Source organism: Vulpes vulpes, chromosome 14, assembly GCF_048418805.1.
Source record: "Vulpes vulpes isolate BD-2025 chromosome 14, VulVul3, whole genome shotgun sequence".
Taxonomy (NCBI): Eukaryota; Metazoa; Chordata; class Mammalia; order Carnivora; family Canidae; genus Vulpes; species Vulpes vulpes.
In genome coordinates, this window is record NC_132793.1 from 49,038,789 (window position 1) to 49,059,574 (window position 20,786).

Consider the following 20,786-nt stretch of genomic DNA (forward strand, 5'->3'; position numbering starts at 1 on the left):
TACACCTTGCTGGCAGGGATCAGGTCTCTCTGTCTTTTCTTTCTGGTCCTCACTGCCGCGCACACGTGCCCACTGGAAAGTCGTGAAACACATGCCAAGGTTTGCGGGGGGTGAAGAGTTCTGGTGTTGGAGCCCAGCAGACCTGCTCAGCTACTCAGAAATTAAGTAAATCTGCCTTAGGAGCTGTGCCCTGCTTGCTATGATTGACCAATTATCGTGGCCTTATTTGCAAACATATCTGCGCAATGACCTCAGATGGTGTGGAAAAGTGCTTTGTAGAAGGTCTCACACTACGTGCAGCACTCAGTCTACTTAAGAGCCTCCCCCCAAGGTGGCTGAGTCTTACAGATGACTACGTGTGAAATAATGGAAAAGTAACCACCAGCCAAATTATTCCTTTTATGCATGATGTGAGCTTTGACAGTAAGATTTTAAAATCTGCCAATAATAACTAGCAAGTGGTGTTTGGTGATTCTTTTAGTGACATTAATCTAACGATTTATGCGTACTTGTCATTGCACGTAGCAGCGGGGCTCACCGCGCGGCACTGCATACTCTGGCGCTTAGGTCGCAAACCGCACATCCTAGAAAACAGAACTCCTGAACTCCTCATGGGTAGCGCTCAAAAGCCAGGACCCTTCGGGCGGAGCAGCCTACAGCCACCCGCCGCCCCCCCCCGCCGCCCCCCCCGCCCCCACGTGCCGCTCCCACCCCTGCTGCTCCCCCCACCTGCCGCTGCCCCCATACCTGCCGCCGCCACCCCGGCCCCTACCTGCTGCCGCCCCCCGCCCCTACCTGCTACCGCCCCCCTCGCCCCCACCTGCCGCCACGCCCCCTACCTGCCACCGCCCCACCCTCGCCCCCACGTGCCGCTCCCCCCCACCTGCCGGCTCCCCTCTCCATCCGCCACCGCCCCCCACCGGTCCCACCCGCCGCTGCCCCACCTGTCGCTCCCCCTCCACCTGCTGCTTCCCCCCACACACCTGCCGCCCCTCCCCCTGCCCCCGCCCCCCCGCGGGCTCGGTCTCCCCGGGGCTTCTCGTCTCCCTCCTGGGAGGGCTACCGTCCGGCCGAAGGCGGATTCGCAGCGCGGCCACGGGTGTGCGCGTGCCTCGTGACGCTGCGGCGGCGGCGGGGGAACCGGCGGGAGGCGGGGGCACCGTCGTCCCGGCCCGGCGCCTCCTCTTTACCGCACCGTGGGTCCTGGAGCCCGGCCCCGCCGCCTCCGCAGTCAGGCCGGCGTCGCCCGTCACCGCCGACTTTCCCTCCCTGCGGCGTCCTCGAGGGCAGCCAGGGGCCGCCGAGCCTCAGCGCCTCTGCGCCTCAGCCCCTCAGCCCGCACGCCGCAGCCCCGCCGCCTCCCGCCGGCCCACACGCACCAGAAATCATTCCATCCCCAGCGGCCAATCAGCGCTCCGCACGCCCCGCGCCCGCCAATCAGCGCCTCGCACGCCCCGCGCCAGCCAATCCAAGCCAACACACGTTGCCCGGCCAACTTCTGCCGCAGGCCCTTCGGGTGCGCTCGGCGGGGGAACTAGGCCCTCCTCCCCTCGAGAGCCGCCTGCCTTCCCATTGGCTGCGAGCGGCGGCGTCCCGTCGTTGATTGGCTGCCGCCGCCAGGCCCCGCCCCCGCCCGGCCCCAGTGGGCGGGGCGTCCGAGGAGCCCACAGCGTCAGGGTCGCCGACCGCCGGGAGGCCGCCGCGTTTCCGCCCCGCCGCGTCTCAGGTATCGCGGGGGCCGGCGCCGGGCTGGCTGGACGCGGGGCGCCGGGGCCGCAGGGGCGATCGGGGCGGGGGGCTCCGGCGTGGAGGTCGGGGCCGGAGCCCGCAGCGTGAGAGGAAGGAGGTCCCCGGAAGGACCCCGGGGCCGGCGTGTCGCCCGTCCTCCCGCTTGGCGGCCTCCCGGGCGTCAGTCTTTGCATCCGGGAAATGGGCGGCGTGACCCTCCAGGGCTCGGGGCAGCCGGGCCAGTTCTCGCACGTCGGGCCGCCCCTCGTCGGCTTAGGGAGCGTCCCGAGCTCGCCTGCGGTCAGGAGCCCGGGCGGAAGGACAGGTTCAATGTGAGGTCACATTTTTTATGTAATGTCTCTTGCAGCTTGTAGGCGACTTCGGCGCTTGACAGAAAATAGACTTGTAGACCCTGAGGCGGAGGCCCGGCTGGGGGCCCGGCTAGCTCCACCTCGTACCCGCAGCGAGGCCCGGGACAAGTGACTGGATTTCTCTGCTGGCTCTTTCTCTGCAAAATAAGGATAATAGGATCAGCTTTGAAGGTCGTTTGTGGGGGTTAGAGGGAAGAACACAACCCAAAGCGGCCAGAAAGACTGATTACATAGTAAGTGATCAATAAGTGTTCTTGTTAGACATGTAGGAGCTCAGACATCAGCTTGGACTCAAACTGAGAGCCCAGATAGCGTCATAATATAACGTTGCCCTAACTGTTGTAAAAAGTCTCTGCATTGTTGTAACGCTTACACTAGAACGAGCTGAAGTGAGCCCTGAAACAGAGGGAAGTGCTGTGGTCACGTTGCCGAAGCGAGCTTCCTTGTTGAATCCCTGCTACAGCCAGTCTCAAAAAAAAAAAAAAAAAAAAGAAACTACTGTATTTGACTGGGTTGGAAAAGCCAAATTACAAACTCAAAGATGGGTTGGAAATCCGGCATCTGCTGAATTTTTATGTCAGGTACAAAATACAATTTGTTTTACAGAGCCTGGGTTTGCATGACATCTTGGGGAAAATCTATGGCATGTTAAATTTAAGCTGTTCACGTAAGGCCTTTATCCATTGGGAAATGGAAGTTTAAACAACTCCGGTAACAGCTTCTTTAATGAGCGAATCCTGACCTCATACTACGGAGGTACAGACACTGTGAGGACACTCACTTTTTATTAGGGATTAAAGTGTTCATTATGTTTCGTATATAAAAGAGAACCTCTGGCCGGCTCCCTGTGATGTAAGTGTGATGAAAATTGGAGTTGTAGTGGCCAGAGTGTGGTGCCCATAGATGGCCCCAGGGTCATTTCTGACTTTGGCAGGCTGCCCGCTCCACAGTGGCAGCCACTGTCTATACTGGCGATCACTGCAAAGACGTGGGCATAGAAAATGTGAATAAGAGGTTAAAGTAGGGAAAAAATGGAGGTGGACGTTACCGAGTAGCAAGTAACAGAACCGTTAGAAGGAGCTGCTATATTCTGATACAGTGAAAAGGTACCTGTTCTCTGAAATGTAAGCGATTGAGTTGAGAGGTTCCCCATGTGGGTCAAGAAAGGGAATGAAAGGATCAGCAAGGCGGAGTTCAGAGTAGTATTTAAAACGTCTGCCTCACATTCTTCAGAGGTGGAGGTTGCAGTGGCGCTTGTTGTTTGCTCTCCTTTCCATCAGTGTCGATCAGTGTGAGCACTCTCTGTTTTATTAGGAGAGCCCAAGACCTCGATGATAACCCCAATCAGTACTGCCCACTCCCCAAGTCTGGGCTATATTTCAAGAGATATATTGTGCTTGCCCACACACAGATGGTTCAGACAATAACCATTATTCTCTTTTGGACTTAATCTTGATGAAAAATATCCATGCAAGAATGAACTGCCTGATTCCATACTTCATTGGGCTAAAAAAGTCTTCTGAGTTTATACTTACTTTGTTCTTCTTTCCTGTCTACAACTCCACTACTGTTAGAAGAGGCTTATTAGTGATTTTTAATGTTTTAGCTTTTGTTGTTATTGCAATTCAGAGTTAAATATTTAAAGGGTGGAATAAGTCAACTTTGAGAGCAAACACTGGATTACATCCATTTCTGTAGTTCTAGGATCTGGTAGGTACTAGCGCTTGGTGAATAAATCAGTAGACTTCCTTGAGAAATTGCTGAAGTTAGTTATGGCAATGAAGTTGTCACTCAGGAGGCTCCAGGATGATTGGTAAAAGTGGGCCCGTCTTCGTTTGTTTTTTTTTTTTAAGATTTTATTTATTCATGAGAGAAACAGAGAGAGAGGCAGACACAGGCAGAGGGAGAAGCAGGCTCCATACAGGGAGCTCGACGTGGGACTCGATCCCAGGTCTCCAGGATCACGCCCTGGGTGGAAGGCTGCGCTAAACCACTGAGCCACCCGGGCTGCGCTGTCTTCCCCATCTTGATGTCTTCCATAAGTGACACTAGTAGCCCACTGTCTACCTTTTTTTCCCACTTTTATTTACCGGGTTCCTACTGTATGCTAGACATAGGACAATAACATTGAACAAGGCACATTTCCTGCCCCCCTAAAGGCTTATAGTTGAATTGGAAAAGCTAACAAATTAATAATCACAGAGTTGCTGTGAGAAACATTGGTGGTGTTGAGGGAAGTGAACCTAGTCTTTAGGGGAGTCCAAGAAAGAAGAAATTAGGCAGTAAAGCTCAGCCAGATGCTAAGAGGGCCCAGAAGCCATATTTAGGAGTATGGACTCTATATGATCAGTAAGAATGAACGATTACTCAGGTAGTAATTAAACATGCAGATTCTCATCTTTATAGGTAGTTTTTATTGCTTACATTTGTATAATGGATTTGTACAAAGATGACGTCTGTGATAATAGCATATCTACATTTCATCTTTGATTTCTATCGGGATTTTGAAAAAAAAAATATCTTCCATGGCAACCACAGGAACCTGGCCAGCAACCTTTGCGGTTCAAGAATAGTGTTTAGTCGTAATGATTCCAGTAATAGATAAATTTGTTTTTCAAGTCTTCTCTAAGAATTTGTGCTTGTTTGTAACGTATCCTTGATTAAGCTCATTGTATTGTATATATTGTATATATCAAGTTGGCAGGCTCCGGAGGGGAAATGGAATACTTTCCTGATTGGCACACTTTTTGAATGAGCTCATCCACTTTTATTCTGTGGGTGGAATCTGTATTTATTATATATTTTACCTCACATCACTTAACATAGATCCTAAATTCTGTGTTATTGAATTTTATATGTATGCTTTCTCACATTTCCCATATTTTGGGGATATACCACCCCCCAAAATGCCACTTTGGAATAAGGATTATTTTGAGCTGAGGGCAATTCAGCAGCAAATGCAGAAAGAGTTGTTTTCTCTCCCTCTACTGCCTAAAAGTAGGACATAAATTTCCCTTTGTCTTCCCTCTCCCCTCTCCTATGGCAGGAGAACAACTCATCACTGAAGATAGGGTTGACACCAAGGTTGTCTAAAAACAAACTCTACTACAATAACCTTTCTTTTCTATTAGTTTTCCCTCATATATTTACTTTCTCATGATTTACTACCCTAAAAGCCCAAATCCCTTTTCCTTTGTCTTGTCACTTTTCCACAGTTTATCACCCTTTGTTAGAACAGTATATAAGCCCTAGATCTAACTGCTTTTTTGGGTCTCCATTCTTTCTTTTTTTGTGTAGGCCTCTATGCACATAAAAATTAAATTATTAACAGCAAATAAAATTTGTGTGCCTTTTCTCCTGTTAGTATACTTTCCTTTTCTTTCAGTTTAATTTGCAGACCCAGAGGCATAACCTAAGAGAGTAGAGAAAAAGGTTTTTTTCCTCCCTACAGTTCTTTATCATCTTATATATGCTCTTTATATATTGACTACAATATTGATTTATTTCTGTTATCTTTAGTTTTTAGGTCAGTGGTTCTCAACCCTGGCTGGATAACAGAATGGTCAGTGAGGCTTTTTATAGAACCTATACTTTGGGGGCCTACTCCAGAACAGACCCACTGAATCACACTGTCTAGCAGTGGGCCCTGAAATCTAATATGTTTTAAAAACAGTGTCAAGGAAAACCAGAGGCAAATAGAAGTTAAAATGGTACAGGCAAATCTTATTCAAGAACTATTACAAGAGGGGAAACAGTACCTCAGTATAGGATTGTACCTCATTCTGGGGGCTCAGAATTAAGATTAAGCCTCCAACTCTTGGTTTCAGCTCAGGTCATGATCCTGCAGTCATGGGATAGAGTCCTGTCTCCTGCCCTGTGCTCAGTGTGGAGCCTGCTATGGATACTCTTGCTCCCTTCCCCTGTGCCCCTCCCTACTCTCTCAAATAAATAAACAAAATCTTAAAAAAAAAAAAAAAAAAAAAAGAATTGCACTCCATTCTGCATTACAGTAAGGATGGTGTGGATTTGTAGCCAAGGAGCAGGGTAGGTGTCAATGGATGGGAAATTGCTAAGAGAAAGCATTAGGGGTAAGCAGGATTCTGGCTAAATTGACTTAGGATTCTTGCTGAATAAAGAGCAATGCAATAAGATCAAGGGTAGGATGAGGAATTTTTGAGGGTGAGGGTTTTTCAGTAAACTAGCTCAGTGAGATTCTTGCTAAAGCTGAACTTAGGGGGCCAAGGACAAGCCCAAGAATGATGCTTGGTCAAAAAGAGGACGCAGAGAACCTAGGAAGGGAATCTTTGTCAACAGCAACAACTACTACAAAATATGACAAAGGGGATTCTGATGTGTGCACCTGTGGTTGAGAGTTGCAGCCTTATTCCCATGGAGGTTTGGGGCGTGACATTTCATTTACATCTTTTCTTGATTTTCTTTTTAGTAGTAACTTGATAGTTGTGCAAATTGTGCAGCTATTCTCCCGAAGCTTTTTCTCCTTTATCCTTTTACTGGAGTGCACCAAGACACCAAAAGGACACAAAATCAAGACCAAATGATTCTTCTTTTGAAGCAAACACACTTCAACAAATATTAAGGGCCTGTTGTGTTCCAGGCAGTGTTCTAGTTGGTGGGGATATGGGGATAAATAAGGCCCGTGCTCTATTATTTGGGGATATGATGGTGAAAGCGTCAAATACAGTACACCAATAAATAAACAAGTTAATTTCAGATAGTGATAAGCACTCTGAAGAAAATAAAAGGATATAATAGTGACTTGCAGAAGGCTATATTGAGACAGGAGGTTTAAAATGAAATTGTCATTACAAGTTGTTATTGGTCATGCCCAGATTTGAGATAATAATAATATCTAGGCAGAGAAATAGCAAGTGCAAAGCCCAGAGTCAGTGACAAGCTTGGCCTATTTGAGGGACAGAAAGAAAAGCAGTAGGACTAGACTATTAAAGGTGATAAGATGTGGTGGTGTGAATAGGAATCTCTTAATTTCTATTAAGGATGATTCCTAGGCTTTGACTTTGAGCAACTGACTCAGTTACCATTTTAAGTGTATATTGTTAAGGCCCCTGGGTGGCTCAGCCAGTGAAGCATCTGACTCTTGATCTCAGCTCAGGTCTTGATCTCAGGGTCTTGAGTTCAAGCCCTGCATTGGGCTCCATGCTGGGTGTGGAGCCTACATAAAGAATAAGTAAAAATAAAAGTAAATTGTTAAGATGAGGATGACCAAGTGAAACTGAGGGAAGTCTCAGGTGATAGGATGGAGCTCTAACTATGCTTCTGGATCTTTGGAGTTGTATCTCTCCGCCCATTTCCCCTCTCAACCTCAAGGTAGCCAGAGTTTTTGCACGTTTGCATGTTGATCAGAGGCTCCCAGAGCAATTATTCTAAAAGAAACCTGCAGAGCTTGCATGGACTTTTCTAACCCAGCCTAGGAAGTCATGCAGTCACAGACCACCTCTTGAAGGGAAGTGTATCAGAGAATTTGCAGCAATGTTTTAAAACTGTCACATTACAGAAGCTTTCATTATATCATTTATTATCTTTAAGGTTATAATCATTTCTCTTTAAAAACAACATTGAACAGTAGCTTATCTTTGGAATTGATTGATTTAGTACTTTTTTATATGGTTAAAATTATTGCCTTAAAATTACAAACCACTTACTTATGCTGTACAGGTGGTTCTAAAAGTCTTCATATGACCTCCTTCCTTACACAGATACTGAATCCTGTAACACTTAATCAGATGAAGTAAAATACTGAAAATGATGCAGTTCTTCAAACCATTAAAATTATTCAAAGTTTTGTAACCCTATCCTGAAAGGATGTATGAACAAGTTTCTAGTTGAGCTTGCCATTAGTTTTCTAGAATGAGTCCTAAATTTGTCAGATGTTAAATTAAACATTTAATGGCTAAAGCTCTAAAGACTTTTTAAAATAATTTATTCCTTATGTATTTACTTTTGTAGTTTGGAAACAGCAATTTTTTTCTTTAAGTTATCTAGAATTCTGTAATGTATAAAAAGGGAAAATAGGATTGTATTATTATTTTTATATGAGTGATTTTAATAACTTAAAATGTGGAATTCTCATCCTTGACTAGGTGTTACTCATCTTGGGAGCTTTCAGGAAAAAAACTGATGCCCAGGTCCTACTCCCAGAGATTCTGATTAGTTGATTTGGGATGGGATCCAGGTATTGGTATCTTTTATGGCTCCTCAGGTGATTCTATTATGAAGCTAGCCTTGAGACTCACTAGTCTACTGCTTCAAAGTGTGGAATTTGTGGATGCTAATCTTTGTCTCTGTAACAGGAGAAAAAAATGGAAGGCCTGCCTGATGCTGCTGCTTTTGCAACTAGACTTAAAAACACTCTCATCCAATATCATAGCATCGAAGATGATAAGTGGCGAGTTGCCAAGAAAGTGGTAAATTATTTAAATTACCTGTATTTGGCATTTATCTTCTATCTAATGAGTTGGTGGATGACTTTCAACATGATAAGGAAAATTTGGACCATACTTTGGATGTGCGGGGTAGATAATTAAGCTAATAAAGTTGGTGGTTTCACATCTCAACCAAGGCAAACACATAATAATCCTGCACTGCTTTCATTACTTCTTTAGATATTGTACGTGAGAATAGGCTCTTGGCGATAGTAGCTTCTAAAGTCAACATATAAAATATATCATGTATGGGTAGTTTGAAATAGTTTCAGCTATGTCAGCAAGCCTAAGAGGGTAGCCAGTTAGCATTCTTTTCTACAGGTATGACCTGTCCAAACCATCACGTGGCTACGTATTGACAGAGCCAAACCTAGAGCTCAGGACTCTTCCAGTTCAGTACTCCAGCTACTCTGATATTCAAAATTTCTTGGGAAATGATCAGAAAGAATTGGTAGGGACCAACTCAAGGCATGGTAACTGCCATAATAGATGTGAATGGTTTGATTTTTAAAAAGATAGGAGCAAGTTCAGAATGAAATATGTAGCATTCCTATTATCAGTCTAAATGTGTCCGTAATGCTAAATAAGATTGGAGTGAGGCAAATAATAATGGTCGGTGAGCTAGAGCCAACCCAGGATCTTAACAATGTTTGCACCTCATTAAGCTACTGGATAATCTATTTTGGGGGGTCTGTACTTTAAGTAAAATGTGAAGAACTTTAGGATACAGAAGAAATTCAAATATGGATCATTTGATGGTATAAGTGACTTCTAGGTAACTTTGAATATTTACTTAAATTTTATTTTATTTTATTTTAAATTTTTAAAAATTTTTAAAGATTTTTATTCATGAGAGAGAGAGAGAGAGACAGAGAGGCAGAGAGGCAGAGACACAGGCAGAGGGAGAAAGCAGCAGGCTCCATGCAGGGAGCCCAGTGTGGGACTCCATCCCAGGACTCCAGGATCATGCCCTGGGCCAAAGGCAGGTACTAAACTGCTGAGCCACCCAGGGATCCCTACATTTTATTTCAGACTGATGCCCTAGAATTTGAAACTGTTGGTTTTATATCCAGAGTTCTACCTAGGTGTTGATTTATGCCCATATACTGTTTTTTTTTTTTCTAGAAAGATGTAACAATTTGGAGAAAACCTTCAGAAGAATTTAATGGATACCTGTAAGTAAATTCTTGTAGTTTTATGTAGCTCTTAGGACATTGCCAAACTTTATATATATATATGAATATGTATATATATGTATATGTATACATATATTTAGTGATAATATACATATATTATCAATAAATCATCATTGCCAGTAAAATATTGCTTTTAGGAACTTAAACTTTTTGAGAAGAATAGCACCTTGTAAATTCAAAGTCTTTATCAACGTCCATATTCCTTGTGGACTGAGTTAGTGATAAAGGAAATCATAAACAAGGATATCAAATGGCCGATAAAATCTTAATTTCTCAGCATGGTATGTAACACCTTTCTAATAGTCTTCTGTATTTACTTAGTGCTGTAGCATACTTTATTCTAAGAATTTATCTTAAATCATAGGAAAGATAATAGTTAAGTACTTATCTCTTCCATCACAGCATTACTTATAATATTAAAAATTACAAAAAATTTGAATAATCAAAAGAGAATGGTTAAATTTTGAAACATGATATTTTAGTCTTTAAAAACTACATTTTCAAATATTACTTTAAAACACCAGGAAATGCTCAAGATGTAATATAAAGTGAGTAAAGCAGAATTCTAAACTGCATGTAGCAGAATTGTGAGTTGACTTTATATATTTTTATGTATTAAAATGTTTTTATTTAATACCAAATATACACCTCTAGATGGCAGTTCTGTAGGTGATTTCTATTTCCATTTTTTGGTATTTGCATATAGTTGAACATGAATTATGCTTTTAATCAGAAAAAAAAATATTGGTTTAATGCTAGTGGAGACAATTGCCTTGTGTAATTGGGAGTGGAATATTCATATCCTTGGGTTGGGAATCAGCCCTTTTAAGAATGAAACTGTTGGTCCCACGTACTATATTTTCTGGTGTAATACAAAGACAGCATTTCCAGAACAAGATTTCTGACAAGCACTGTAAGCAAGTGTGAAGTTAATCCCTTACATCGCTGATTCCCAGTGGGGGTTGAAAACCATAAAAAGTGCCAAGGCAGCATTACACTTGGTGCTTGAGAGGACTTCACAGAAGAGCTAGTGTATGAGCTGAGCTTTAAAGAAAGAATGAGTTATTTCTTAGGGAATGAAGGACTGATTCATATTCCAGGCAGAGGGGATTGCATCTACTACATAAACACAGATGGGAAACCCTCTGAGGAGTTTGTTGATGGAAGTACAAGTGATGTCTGTATAGCTAGAGCATAAAGTGTGAGGGTAGGGAGAACATATGTCTGAAGGAATTTTTTTTTAAGATTTTTTATTTATTTACTCATGAGACACAGAGAGAGAGTCAGAGACACAGGCAGAGGGAGAAGCAGGCTCCCTGGAGGGAGCCCAATGTGGGACTCGATCCCAGGACCCTGGAATCATGACCTGAGTCCACGGCAGATGCTCAACCACTGAGCCCGCTGGGTGCCCCTGTCTGAGGGATTTTTAAATTCTAAAGTAAAGAATTCAGTGTTGTGCTCACCCTTGCTCAACCTTTACCTCCACTTCCCAGGTTCTCAGAGACTTTGAACTTAATCCCATAGCACTGTGAAAATGGAGGTGAGCATGGAGAGTTTAGAGGTTTTACTCTGGGAGCTGATGGCTAGCTTCTTAAAGTTTCCTTAAGATCATAAAATTTTATGTCAATGTTATATTCCTGAGAAGAGATCTTTGGTGTTTTTCAGAAACTTTAAGAGGTATGTAGTCCAAAGAGCTAGAAACAGTGTTGAGTTGGACACACTAAGGATGTAGCATGGGACTTGAGGAGGGCACGTGAACATGAAAGAGCTCTAATGATGGTACTGGTGGTGCTGGTGATGATAACTAATTTATTGAGGGCCAAATATTGTTCTAAGCACTTTACATTTAGTATGTCTTCTTGATAAAACATGGTGACTTCCGTTCTGACTACTGAAATGGAATTAAGAGAAAAAGAAGAGGCCAAGTTGAATCCCAGATGTCTAATTTGGGTGACTGGATTAATTTGTATTGCCCCCACTCCCACCCCTACCCCAAATTAGAGAACACAGAAGGGAAGGGCAGATTTAGGATGGGGGAGATGATGTTAGTTTGAGCTGGAAATATTTACAAAATGATGCAACAGCTTCAGATGCTTTTAAAAAAACTTTTAAAAAGCCCCATCCCTAATGTTACTGCTGGAGTTAAAGCAATCTCTCTTTTCTTCTTTTTTCTCTCCTCCCCAGACTAGCTACTGTAAGCGTGCATTATCCCTGTAGTATGCCTTGGCCATATATGTGTGTGCTGTGTTTCTATTAGTAATTTGCTTTTGGTTTTTTCCCACTTCATATAGTGTTTTTTCAAGGTTTAGCCATGTTTTCCATGCAGATCTGTTCTTTTACATTCATGTGAAAATGCTCTGATATGTTTGCCTGTGTTTGCCCATTTTTGGGTCGTTGACAGTTCCTCCTTATGAAGTGTAACGCTACCGTGAACGTCTCTGGTACGTGTGATTTCTCTGGGTGTGTACCTGGGTCTTAAGGACACGCGAGACTGTGGGATTCATTGCTCTGCAGTGGAAGGAGCAGTCTGAAGAGTTCTTCCCTTCCACTCAGTTTCACTCTGCCACACTCAGAGGCATGAGATGGATGCTATCTTGTTAGTATTTACTTGATTATGAGTGAGGTTGAGCATCTTTTCTAAATTTACTGACATTTCAGATCTTAACATATCTTTTGCCCTTATTTTCTTTGGATTGTCTTTTCTCATTGATTTACAGGAATTAATTATATATTCTCTATAATGATGTCTGTTTATATGTTGCACATGCCTTCTTCCAGTCTGTGGCTGGTTTTTAAAGAAATTATTTTGTCATTCGTGGTATGCAAGTTTTTAATTTTAACTGTCTAGTGTTACTTGTTTTTGTGTGTCTTACGTATTCAAGAAATCCCAAAGTCACAAAGACGTATTTTTCTCAAAGGTGTAAAATTTATGTAGTGGTTTTTAGTCCATCTGGAATTAATCATTGTGAATGGTATCAAGTAGTGATTCAGTGTTTAGTTTCCCTGTTAGCATAAGTACGGAATCAAAGCGCCACCCAAGGAATAGTATACCCTTTCCCCACCGACAGGTACTGTACCTTCGAAATACGTCAAGGTCTGGATATTATTCCTGAGTCCATCCTCAGTGTGCTATTCCTGGGTTAACTATTTTTCTGTCCCTATAAAAAAAAAGTTTTTGAAAGAGTAAAAATATATGTATATTAATAACCTGTTGGAGCATAACTGAGAAAAGAATAGCATCCAGAGTAAATAAAGCGCTAGTGCTGTATGGATGGTTTGGGGCTATACTGTAACGTGGGGGTGCTTCACTATATTCATGGTAACATGATGTAGCCTTCAGGTCACTAATCGGTTTTGAGGGCAAAGAGTACATTCCATAAAATAATTGATATAACTTACCAGAAAAACTGCTGGGATTTACTCCATTTAAAACATCTTTATTAACTTTTAGTTTTTTTAAGTTAGCTCTATGAGGGCATATGCTGAAATTTTTCATCCGAATAGCATCTGACCTTTCTCTCCAGGTTCAAAGCCCAGGGTGTTATAGATGACATCGTCAATAGTGTCATAGACCATATACGCCCGGGTCCCTATCGCTTGGATTGGGACAGCTTAATGACTTCAATGGATATTCTGGAACACTTTGAAGAGGTATTTATTTAGAAACATCACTTCAGGTTGTGTGTGTGCACGCGCGCACGCTTGAGAGAGCAGGTGAGCGTGAGCACGTACCCACTTATATTCATCATATTCTTTGCTTTGAGAGTGAGTAGTCATGGCAAAGACCTCACGGGATACGATACTAGCTGCCTTTTAAAAACCTTGAGTTTCCTCATACTAACTAATGAGTTTAGTCAGAACTGAGTTTGTTTTCCACAGTAGCTCTCCCCTTGCTGCTTAAGAAAATTGTCAGCATCTTTAATTGTAAAGTTATGTTGAGGTTCTGAAATCTAAAATTCTGAAAACAGCACCATTGTATTCAGGTTTCTAAGTAATCGGATGTAGGTTTTTCCATTAATATTAAGCCAAAAGTCAAAGATCAGAGATAACGATGCCACCTTAGGCATTAGAGAATGATGTAACCGAGGCAGGTTGTCTTCTTTCTCTATTTATATTAATTCATTCTTCCCATGTTTGAATTTCTTTATTGAAACATTGGGTGTTTTAGTCTAAGTATTTGTGCATTTTATCTTAAATGCCTACAGTCTATGCCACCTGCTCCCATGCTGAATGTCCTATAGGATATAAGGTCACTGTCCTGAGGTAGAGATTTAGAGGCTGGGTGGCTTACCTCTTTGTACCTTGATTATATGTATCTTATTCACGTCCGTGTGTAGCAGTGACATTTCGAATAGAGGTCTAAACCTGTCAGAATCACTGTAAGAATTATTAGTAATAATACATTTATAGGAGTAGTCGTTTTTTACTAAGGGTTAATTTTAGGGGAATATACTCTTTGCCCTCAAATCGGAGTCCATGTTTCCTAAGTAGCAACACCTGTTACCTGTTGTTTGTCTTTCAGAATTGCTGTGTGATGCGCTACACTACGGCTGGTCAGCTTTGGAATATAATTTCCCCTCGAGAATTTGTGGATTTCTCCTACACCGTGGGCTATGAAGACGGGCTTTTGTCCTGTGGTAATGATCTCACGACCTTATACTTTTTTCATCTGTTTTAAATAGTTGAGTGTTCTAGGCGGGATGTTTCTGTGTGAGAGACACTTTCAGCCTCCACACTTACCTAATCACTAAGCTTTGCAAGCGCTACAGCGTAGGGATTAAAATAACACTATCAAGATGGGTTTTGAAATCTTTCCGGTAAGCTTTGATTCTCAGTTACCTGGTATCCCCAGGTCACAGCTAGCGAGTAGGGCTCACGTGGCTGCCTCTGAGGCAGGGATGGAGTAAGGAGCTTCCGTCCCTCTCAGAAGACCGCCTCGTAGTCACACACAGAAAAACAGGCTTGGTGCGTGTTAGAATATCTTCCCTTCCTTGAGCTGTGTAGTATCTTTCTTTTAAAAGCTGACACTTCCTGCACTTAGAAGTCTCCTGCTTTCTAAGAGCCACCTGTTGTCTTCGTGTAGTCTGTGCTCAGCTGGCAGCCTAGTAAACCCGTGCAGGCACGTGCCTCAGGCGGCCGTGCTGGTGCCCCAGGGAGTAGCGCTGGTGCCGGTTTCAGTGTTGGCACCTTGAGGCTCGGACGCTCCCGCCAAGATGCCTAGTTCACAAGGAGTTACTGAAGTGACATTTGTCACCTACTCTGATGGGATCCGAACCGTCCCCCATTCCTACCCGCCAGGCCCCCATAAGAATTCCACCTGGGAATTCTTCCCTGGTCTCTCTTGGGGCTCACTTCTCATCTACATGGTAAGAAGGGAAATATTTGAACAGGAAATCTGGTAAGAGTCTTTGAATGAGAGTTTTAGACTAATCTCAGTCACTGCTATTCATGGTGTTATTTTAAAATTCCCTTACAGGGCTAAGTGTTGACTGGAGTGAACAGAGACCAGAGTTTATTCGTGGGTTTAACCATCCCTGTGGCTGGTTCTGTGTTCCACGTAAAGACAATCCCCAGCAGAGTCTTTTGACGGGCTATATTCAGACGGATCTGCGTGGGATGATCCCGCAGTCTGCGGTCGATACAGCCATGGCAAGCACTTTAATCAGCTTCTATGCGGATTTACGAAAAGCCCTACAGAAGGCCTAAGATGTCTAAACTCGTAGGACAGCCGTTCCGCCAAATCGACTTTTTCCCTCAGTGGCGTGGCCTGTGAAAATCATCCTTTTCTCTCTTCTGTGTAGCTGTAGAAACATGAGATGATTTGTCGGTTTATCTTATTCCTTAAAGTAGTTATCTAAGAGAAGGCATCTCCGTTTCCTTAGACAGTTGTTTGCACACTGTTTGGTACAGCGGCGTGTCTTGTTTGACCAAAACTCTTATGAAACTGAACATTGTCTCGATGCGAATATGAAAGCACAAGCTTCATACTGGTTAAGTCATCTGTTTTAGAGCTTTACGAACCTTTAAAAGTTTTAACTATCTTAGGAATAAATATCAGTGCTTTACTTTTGGTACGCTCTATGAGTTGGCCAATATCTAGACTAAAGAGAAGAGTTCTTTATATTTTATAAAAGGTGAACTTGTCAGTTGACTTGTACTACTTCAAATACTGAAAAAATCAGAAATAGAAGAATAGAGATAGTATAGATATAATTCAGATACAGTTGTTTTGATACCTAGATAACATTATTTTCTGGATATCTTTTAAAAATGTATTTGTATCTGTCCATTTATTCTGGAAGTCTTCCAAAGTGTTTATGCACGGATGAGACCAAGAACTGCCAAGTATGTGCTGGAGCCACCAACCTGATGGGTTGTGTAAAGGGCGTGGTGATGTCCTACATTCACCAACAGCAAATCGTCCAGAAATCAAATTCAATGAGTGTTTTCATATTTCAGTTTTTTCTTTTTTTAAGACAAGCCCTCGAGAAATAGCTTTTAATTCTGAGAAGTATCCAATAATCTGTAGGAAAATAATCAGATTTTTAATCTTTCTCATTTCATCCATGTTCACATTTCAAAGTATCACTCCCTTCAAGTGTTACTGACTGCATCATACACGTTCACGAGCGTGACGTGACTCAGTCTGGAACTTTTTTTTTTTAATTTTTATTTATTTACGATAGAGAGAGAGAGAGAGGCAGAGACATAGGCAGAGGGAGAAGCAGGCTCCATGCAGCAGGAGCCCAACGGGGTATTCGATCCTGGGTCTCCAGGATTGTGCTCTGGGCCAAAGGCAGGTGCTAAACCACTGTGCCACCCAGGGATCCCAGTCTGGAACTTTAGTACATGCGTTCATACATTTGTCCACTTGCCTAGATGAATCATTTTATAAAACTGGCTTGGACTGTAATAGACCCCGTGACTCCATGGCTGCCTTAAATGAACATTCCCGAATGATCTGAACATTCCAAGTGATTCTGTTGCTTTTGAATAGCCACCTGGTTGACTTCCAAAAGGAGACCTTGAGACAACTCGCTGTATCCTTGCGGGTGTATTTATGCTTGTGTTCAGGCCTACATCTTGAAATCTGTCTCCTGTTCAGTGGGAGTTATGTGATACTTACTGTTTCTAAATGTTTTGTTTCTTTTTTTAAATTAATCTGAGGTTTCTTCTATTCCAGCATACTGTCTAGGATGGTGAAATGCTAGCAGACGTCCAATTATGGGGCCCAGACTGGGTGAGGGATTTGTGACAAGATGGCCTGAGCTGGGTACCCCTAACATGAATAAACTGTGTAATGTGCTCTTTGTGTTTCTCAGCTTATACCTCCAATTAGTGATTACATAATCCACTGTTGCACTGGGTCCCTTGCACATAAAAGGAAAAATTTTTGTTGCAATATTGAGTCCTAGGATAGACTGAAAAATAGTATTTGAATTACCTGAAATTTCTGTGCAGCTTCTAGATGGCACTTGAGATCTGCTGGGCTCTAGATGCTACTTTTTTCTTTTCTTTTTTAAACAGCTTTATAGAGGTATAATTTATATGCTGCACGACTTACTGGTTCTAAGAATACAGTCCAGTTACATCTCGCATGCACTTAAGAGTTGTGCGGTCATCACCACAATCCAGCTTTAGAATATTTCTAGCAACCAAACGACCCCTTTGCCTGTCTGCAGACTCAGATCTAACCAAAGTTGAGCGCAGTTGCCCTTATACAGAAGATGAAAAAGATTAGCGTAGGCTTTATCTGGTTTTGTTAGAGGAGAGGCGTGTTTGATCCTAAGCTCAGGCACCTTATGGTAATGTATTAAACGTTATCTCAAATACTGTAATTATACAAAAATTTAATGATAACATGTAATTGAGTCTGCTATTTCTGTAGCAGTGCTGGATAATAGAAAAATAACATGAGCCATAAATGTAATTTAAAATTTTCTATCTGCCACATTAAAAAGATAAAAAGAAGCAGCTGGTGTTAATTTTAATGATACAGTTTTTAACTCAGTAATCCCAAATATTACCATTTCATCTTGTAATCAGTGTAAAAACTGATTAAGATGGTTTACACTCTCCTTCTATACTAATTCGTTGAAATCTAGTGTGTATTTTACTGGGTTGAATGAGCCACATTCTAAGTGTGCATTGTCCACATTAGGCCAGCAGCGTGCGGTGGCCAGCACAGATCTGTATGGTTTCATTCGTCTTTTTATAGTATGAAGTGATGAGTTTCACAGAATTACTCTCTTTTTTTTTTTTTTTTAACAGGGGGAGGGGCAGGCTCCCCACTGAGCAGGGAGCCTGGTGTAGGGCTTGATCTCAGGACCCTGGGATCATGACCTGAGTTGCAGGCACAGGCCTAACCCACTGAGCCACCCCTCCCCCCCCAGAATTACTCTCTTAAATGCAAAATGTTTTCTGGTCCCTGGAGGCTCCTGCTTGCCAAATAGAGACTTCTGAACATCAGAAATCCATTCATTGTTGTTAATAATGTAAAAATTGTAGCCAAAAAAGCTTTTCCTTTAAAAATAAGGTGGACCGGCCGTGAATGAAACAAACAAAAAAAAACTATAATCTGCCGTATTAGATGTATTTTCTCTAGTTTCTAGCAAGTTTGCATTAGAAATCTATGCAGGAAATACTGGCACAGGACTGTTTTCAATACGTGTCACCTATTTTTGTAAGGACATTAGTTTCATACAAAAATGAATAGTTTAACACAAGTGATGCTCTGAAGTTCCCGTGTGTATTGATAACCTGACAGACCCTTGAAGTTGAGCACAGGACGTGGCAGAAGTGATGGCGGGAACCTGGCGGCCTCGAGCTGCTGGAGGGCTGAAGAGACGCGGCAAATCCCAGCCGTGCCTCCGGGGCACTCTCCCTGAGGCTGGGTACGCTGGCCGGTGTCTGCAGGTCAGACCATGTCCCAGTAAAAATACCCGCGTTCCCGCTCCTGCCCAGCACTAACTGAAGGGCATGCGGTCAACGCTCAGGTTGAAGGACGTTCTCACCTGACGGTCGCGGGTGAGGTGGGCGGGCCCTGCCGGGTAAACCTTTGGCGGGTGTCGGGTGTCGGGCGGGTACCAGGGCCTCCTCGCTGTGCGTCGGCTGGAAGCCAGGAGCTTGCACTTCCGCGGCCACCTTGGGGACAGGTGAGCGGCCCGGAGAAGCCGGGGCTGGACCCGCTTTCCATCGCAGCGTGGGTCGGAGGACCCCTTGTGGGGTCGGCCGTCCTGGCCTTTCGTCCTTCCAGGAGGAGGAGGAGGTGGGATCGGAGCAGACAAGGAGCAGAGCACGTTGGTCACGTCATTTCCAAGGATTTTGCGCGTGCAGCGGGGTAAAAGGTCGCGTCCCGCAGTTCCGCCGCCGCCGCGGGGCTTCACGCTTTACGAACGTGTGTGACTCTGGAGGCGGGGTGTCCGCCCGGAGCCCCCGAGCACGAGGGGGTGTCCGTGCTGAGATGCCGGGACGGCCGGGGGCGCCTGGGCCCTTGTCGGCGGCACCAGGGCACCGTGGCCGTCGCCGCGGGCCGCGGCCTCCTGAAACAAACGGGAGAAGAAAGGTCAGTGGCTGAGGCTCACCGGCCCGGTCTCCTCCGCCGCGCACCGCGGCCCCTGACGAGCGGCGCGGCCCGGCCGCCCCTCCCCCCTCCCCCCGCCGCGCGCCCGCCCTGCCCCGCGGGGCCTCCGGTCCCTGAACCTGAGGCCGCGGCGGCCGCCACCTCAGAGGCCGGGGAATCCGTGTCGCCGGCTCAGCGACGCGGGGCCAGACTTTCCACAGTTTTGTTTTTCTTAAAAGATTTTACTTATTCACGAGAGGCGGAGACGGGGCGGGGGCAGCCGGCTCCACCCCTCGGCGCCCCGCCCTGAGCTCCGGGCCCTGTTCTTCGTCTCCCGGTGAGAAGGCGGCGGCCGGGTGCGGGGAGGCGGGCGGGCGGACGGCCCTCACGCGGGGGCTGCGGCCGGGGGCTGCGGCCGGGGGCGTGCCTGCGCCGCGGCCCTCGGGCGCCCTGACGCCCTGACGCCCTGACGCCGCCCCGCCCACGCCTGGGCCCAAGGGCGGGGGCTCGGGGACGCGAGCGGGGCGCCGGCGGGCGAGGACCTCCCGCCGTCCACACGTCGGGCTCTGACTGACGGCGCGCCCCCCGCCCCGTGAGGGCCGCTCCCCGCCTGAGGGCCGCGCCCCCCCCAGGGTCGCCTCCCGCCTGAGGGCCGCGCCGAGCCCGAGGGCCGCTCCCCCCGCCCCCCATCCCCGAGGGCCGTCCCCACCCCCGTGAGGGCCGCCTCCCGCCGAGTGCCGCGGCCACCATACTCACCGGGGTGGGGGCGGCCGTGCGTCCCCCGAGCAGGACAGGAGCCCCGGCCCGCCGCGCCCCCGAGGAGCGCATTGCCCGCCTTGCCCGCCACGTGCCGCGGGTCCTTCCCCGGGTCCCCCGCGAAGTCCGGCCCAGGCCCCGCGGCGGCGGCGGCCCCCGCGTCGGGAGGTGCCCCGGACCCCGCGAGGACTCGCGGCCGGCGGCCTGACAGAGCCTCGCCTCAGGCGTTGGCAGCGCCGCCTCCGCGGGTGGCCCGGCCTCCGCTCGCCCATCGCGCCCCTCCTGCCGCCCCCCGCCGCGGCCGCCCTGAGGCGCGGCCCCTGGTCCCGGAGCCTGCGGCCGGCAGCGCGCGCTGTTCCCTCCCGCGGGGGCCGGTCCGCCCCGTCGCTGCTGCGGCCCGGCCCCGGGCTCCCTGTGGCGGCCGCGGGCACGGGCCCGGGGCGGGGGAGGGCGCAGGGCAGCGGCCTCCGCGGGGCCGTCGGGCGCGCCGCGGGCACTAGCGGGCTGTGCTGCGGCGGCCTCCGGGCGGGGTCGGGCGCGCGGGAGGCCCGAGACTCCGCGGCTCCTCCCGGCCGCGGGGGCCGCTCCCCGTGGGGACGAGGCGCGAGCGCGGGCGACTTGCCGGGCGTCTGCCTGTCGGGGGCCCCCGCCCGGGGCGCACCCCGGAGCCCGCGGAGGGAGCCCCGGCCCCCGGGGGAAGGGCGCGCGGAGG

General features: G+C 46.3%; 1 protein-coding gene and 1 long non-coding RNA gene across 6 annotated transcripts; one reads left to right on the forward strand and one right to left on the reverse strand.

The window, feature by feature from the left end:
* The first annotated feature begins 1,601 nt into the window (after positions 1 to 1,601).
* Positions 1,602 to 17,724, forward strand: STARD4 (StAR related lipid transfer domain containing 4). 5 transcript variants are annotated; one of them, XM_025992796.2, is made up of 7 exons: positions 1,602 to 1,726; positions 2,096 to 2,332; positions 8,429 to 8,542; positions 9,686 to 9,735; positions 13,281 to 13,407; positions 14,279 to 14,393; positions 15,233 to 17,724. In XM_025992796.2, exons 3-7 carry the CDS (start codon positions 8,438 to 8,440, stop codon positions 15,460 to 15,462), a joined length of 627 nt encoding a protein of 208 aa, XP_025848581.1. In that variant the 5' UTR covers positions 1,602 to 1,726; positions 2,096 to 2,332; positions 8,429 to 8,437; the 3' UTR covers positions 15,463 to 17,724. The 5 variants fall into 5 exon arrangements, with proteins under 5 accessions (XP_025848581.1, XP_025848584.1, XP_025848585.1 ...); XM_025992799.2 differs by lacking the exon at positions 8,429 to 8,542 and having other exon boundaries at positions 1,626 to 1,726; XM_072736587.1 differs by lacking the exon at positions 13,281 to 13,407 and having other exon boundaries at positions 1,639 to 1,726.
* A 604-nt stretch (positions 17,725 to 18,328) lies between these two features.
* On the reverse strand, positions 18,329 to 19,568 carry LOC112915598 (uncharacterized). Its single transcript, XR_003234114.2, has 2 exons — positions 19,459 to 19,568; positions 18,329 to 19,298 (listed from the first exon to the last, which is right to left on the reverse strand). It is a non-coding gene; the product is annotated as an uncharacterized lncRNA (long non-coding RNA).
* Between the last annotated feature and the right edge of the window lie 1,218 nt (positions 19,569 to 20,786).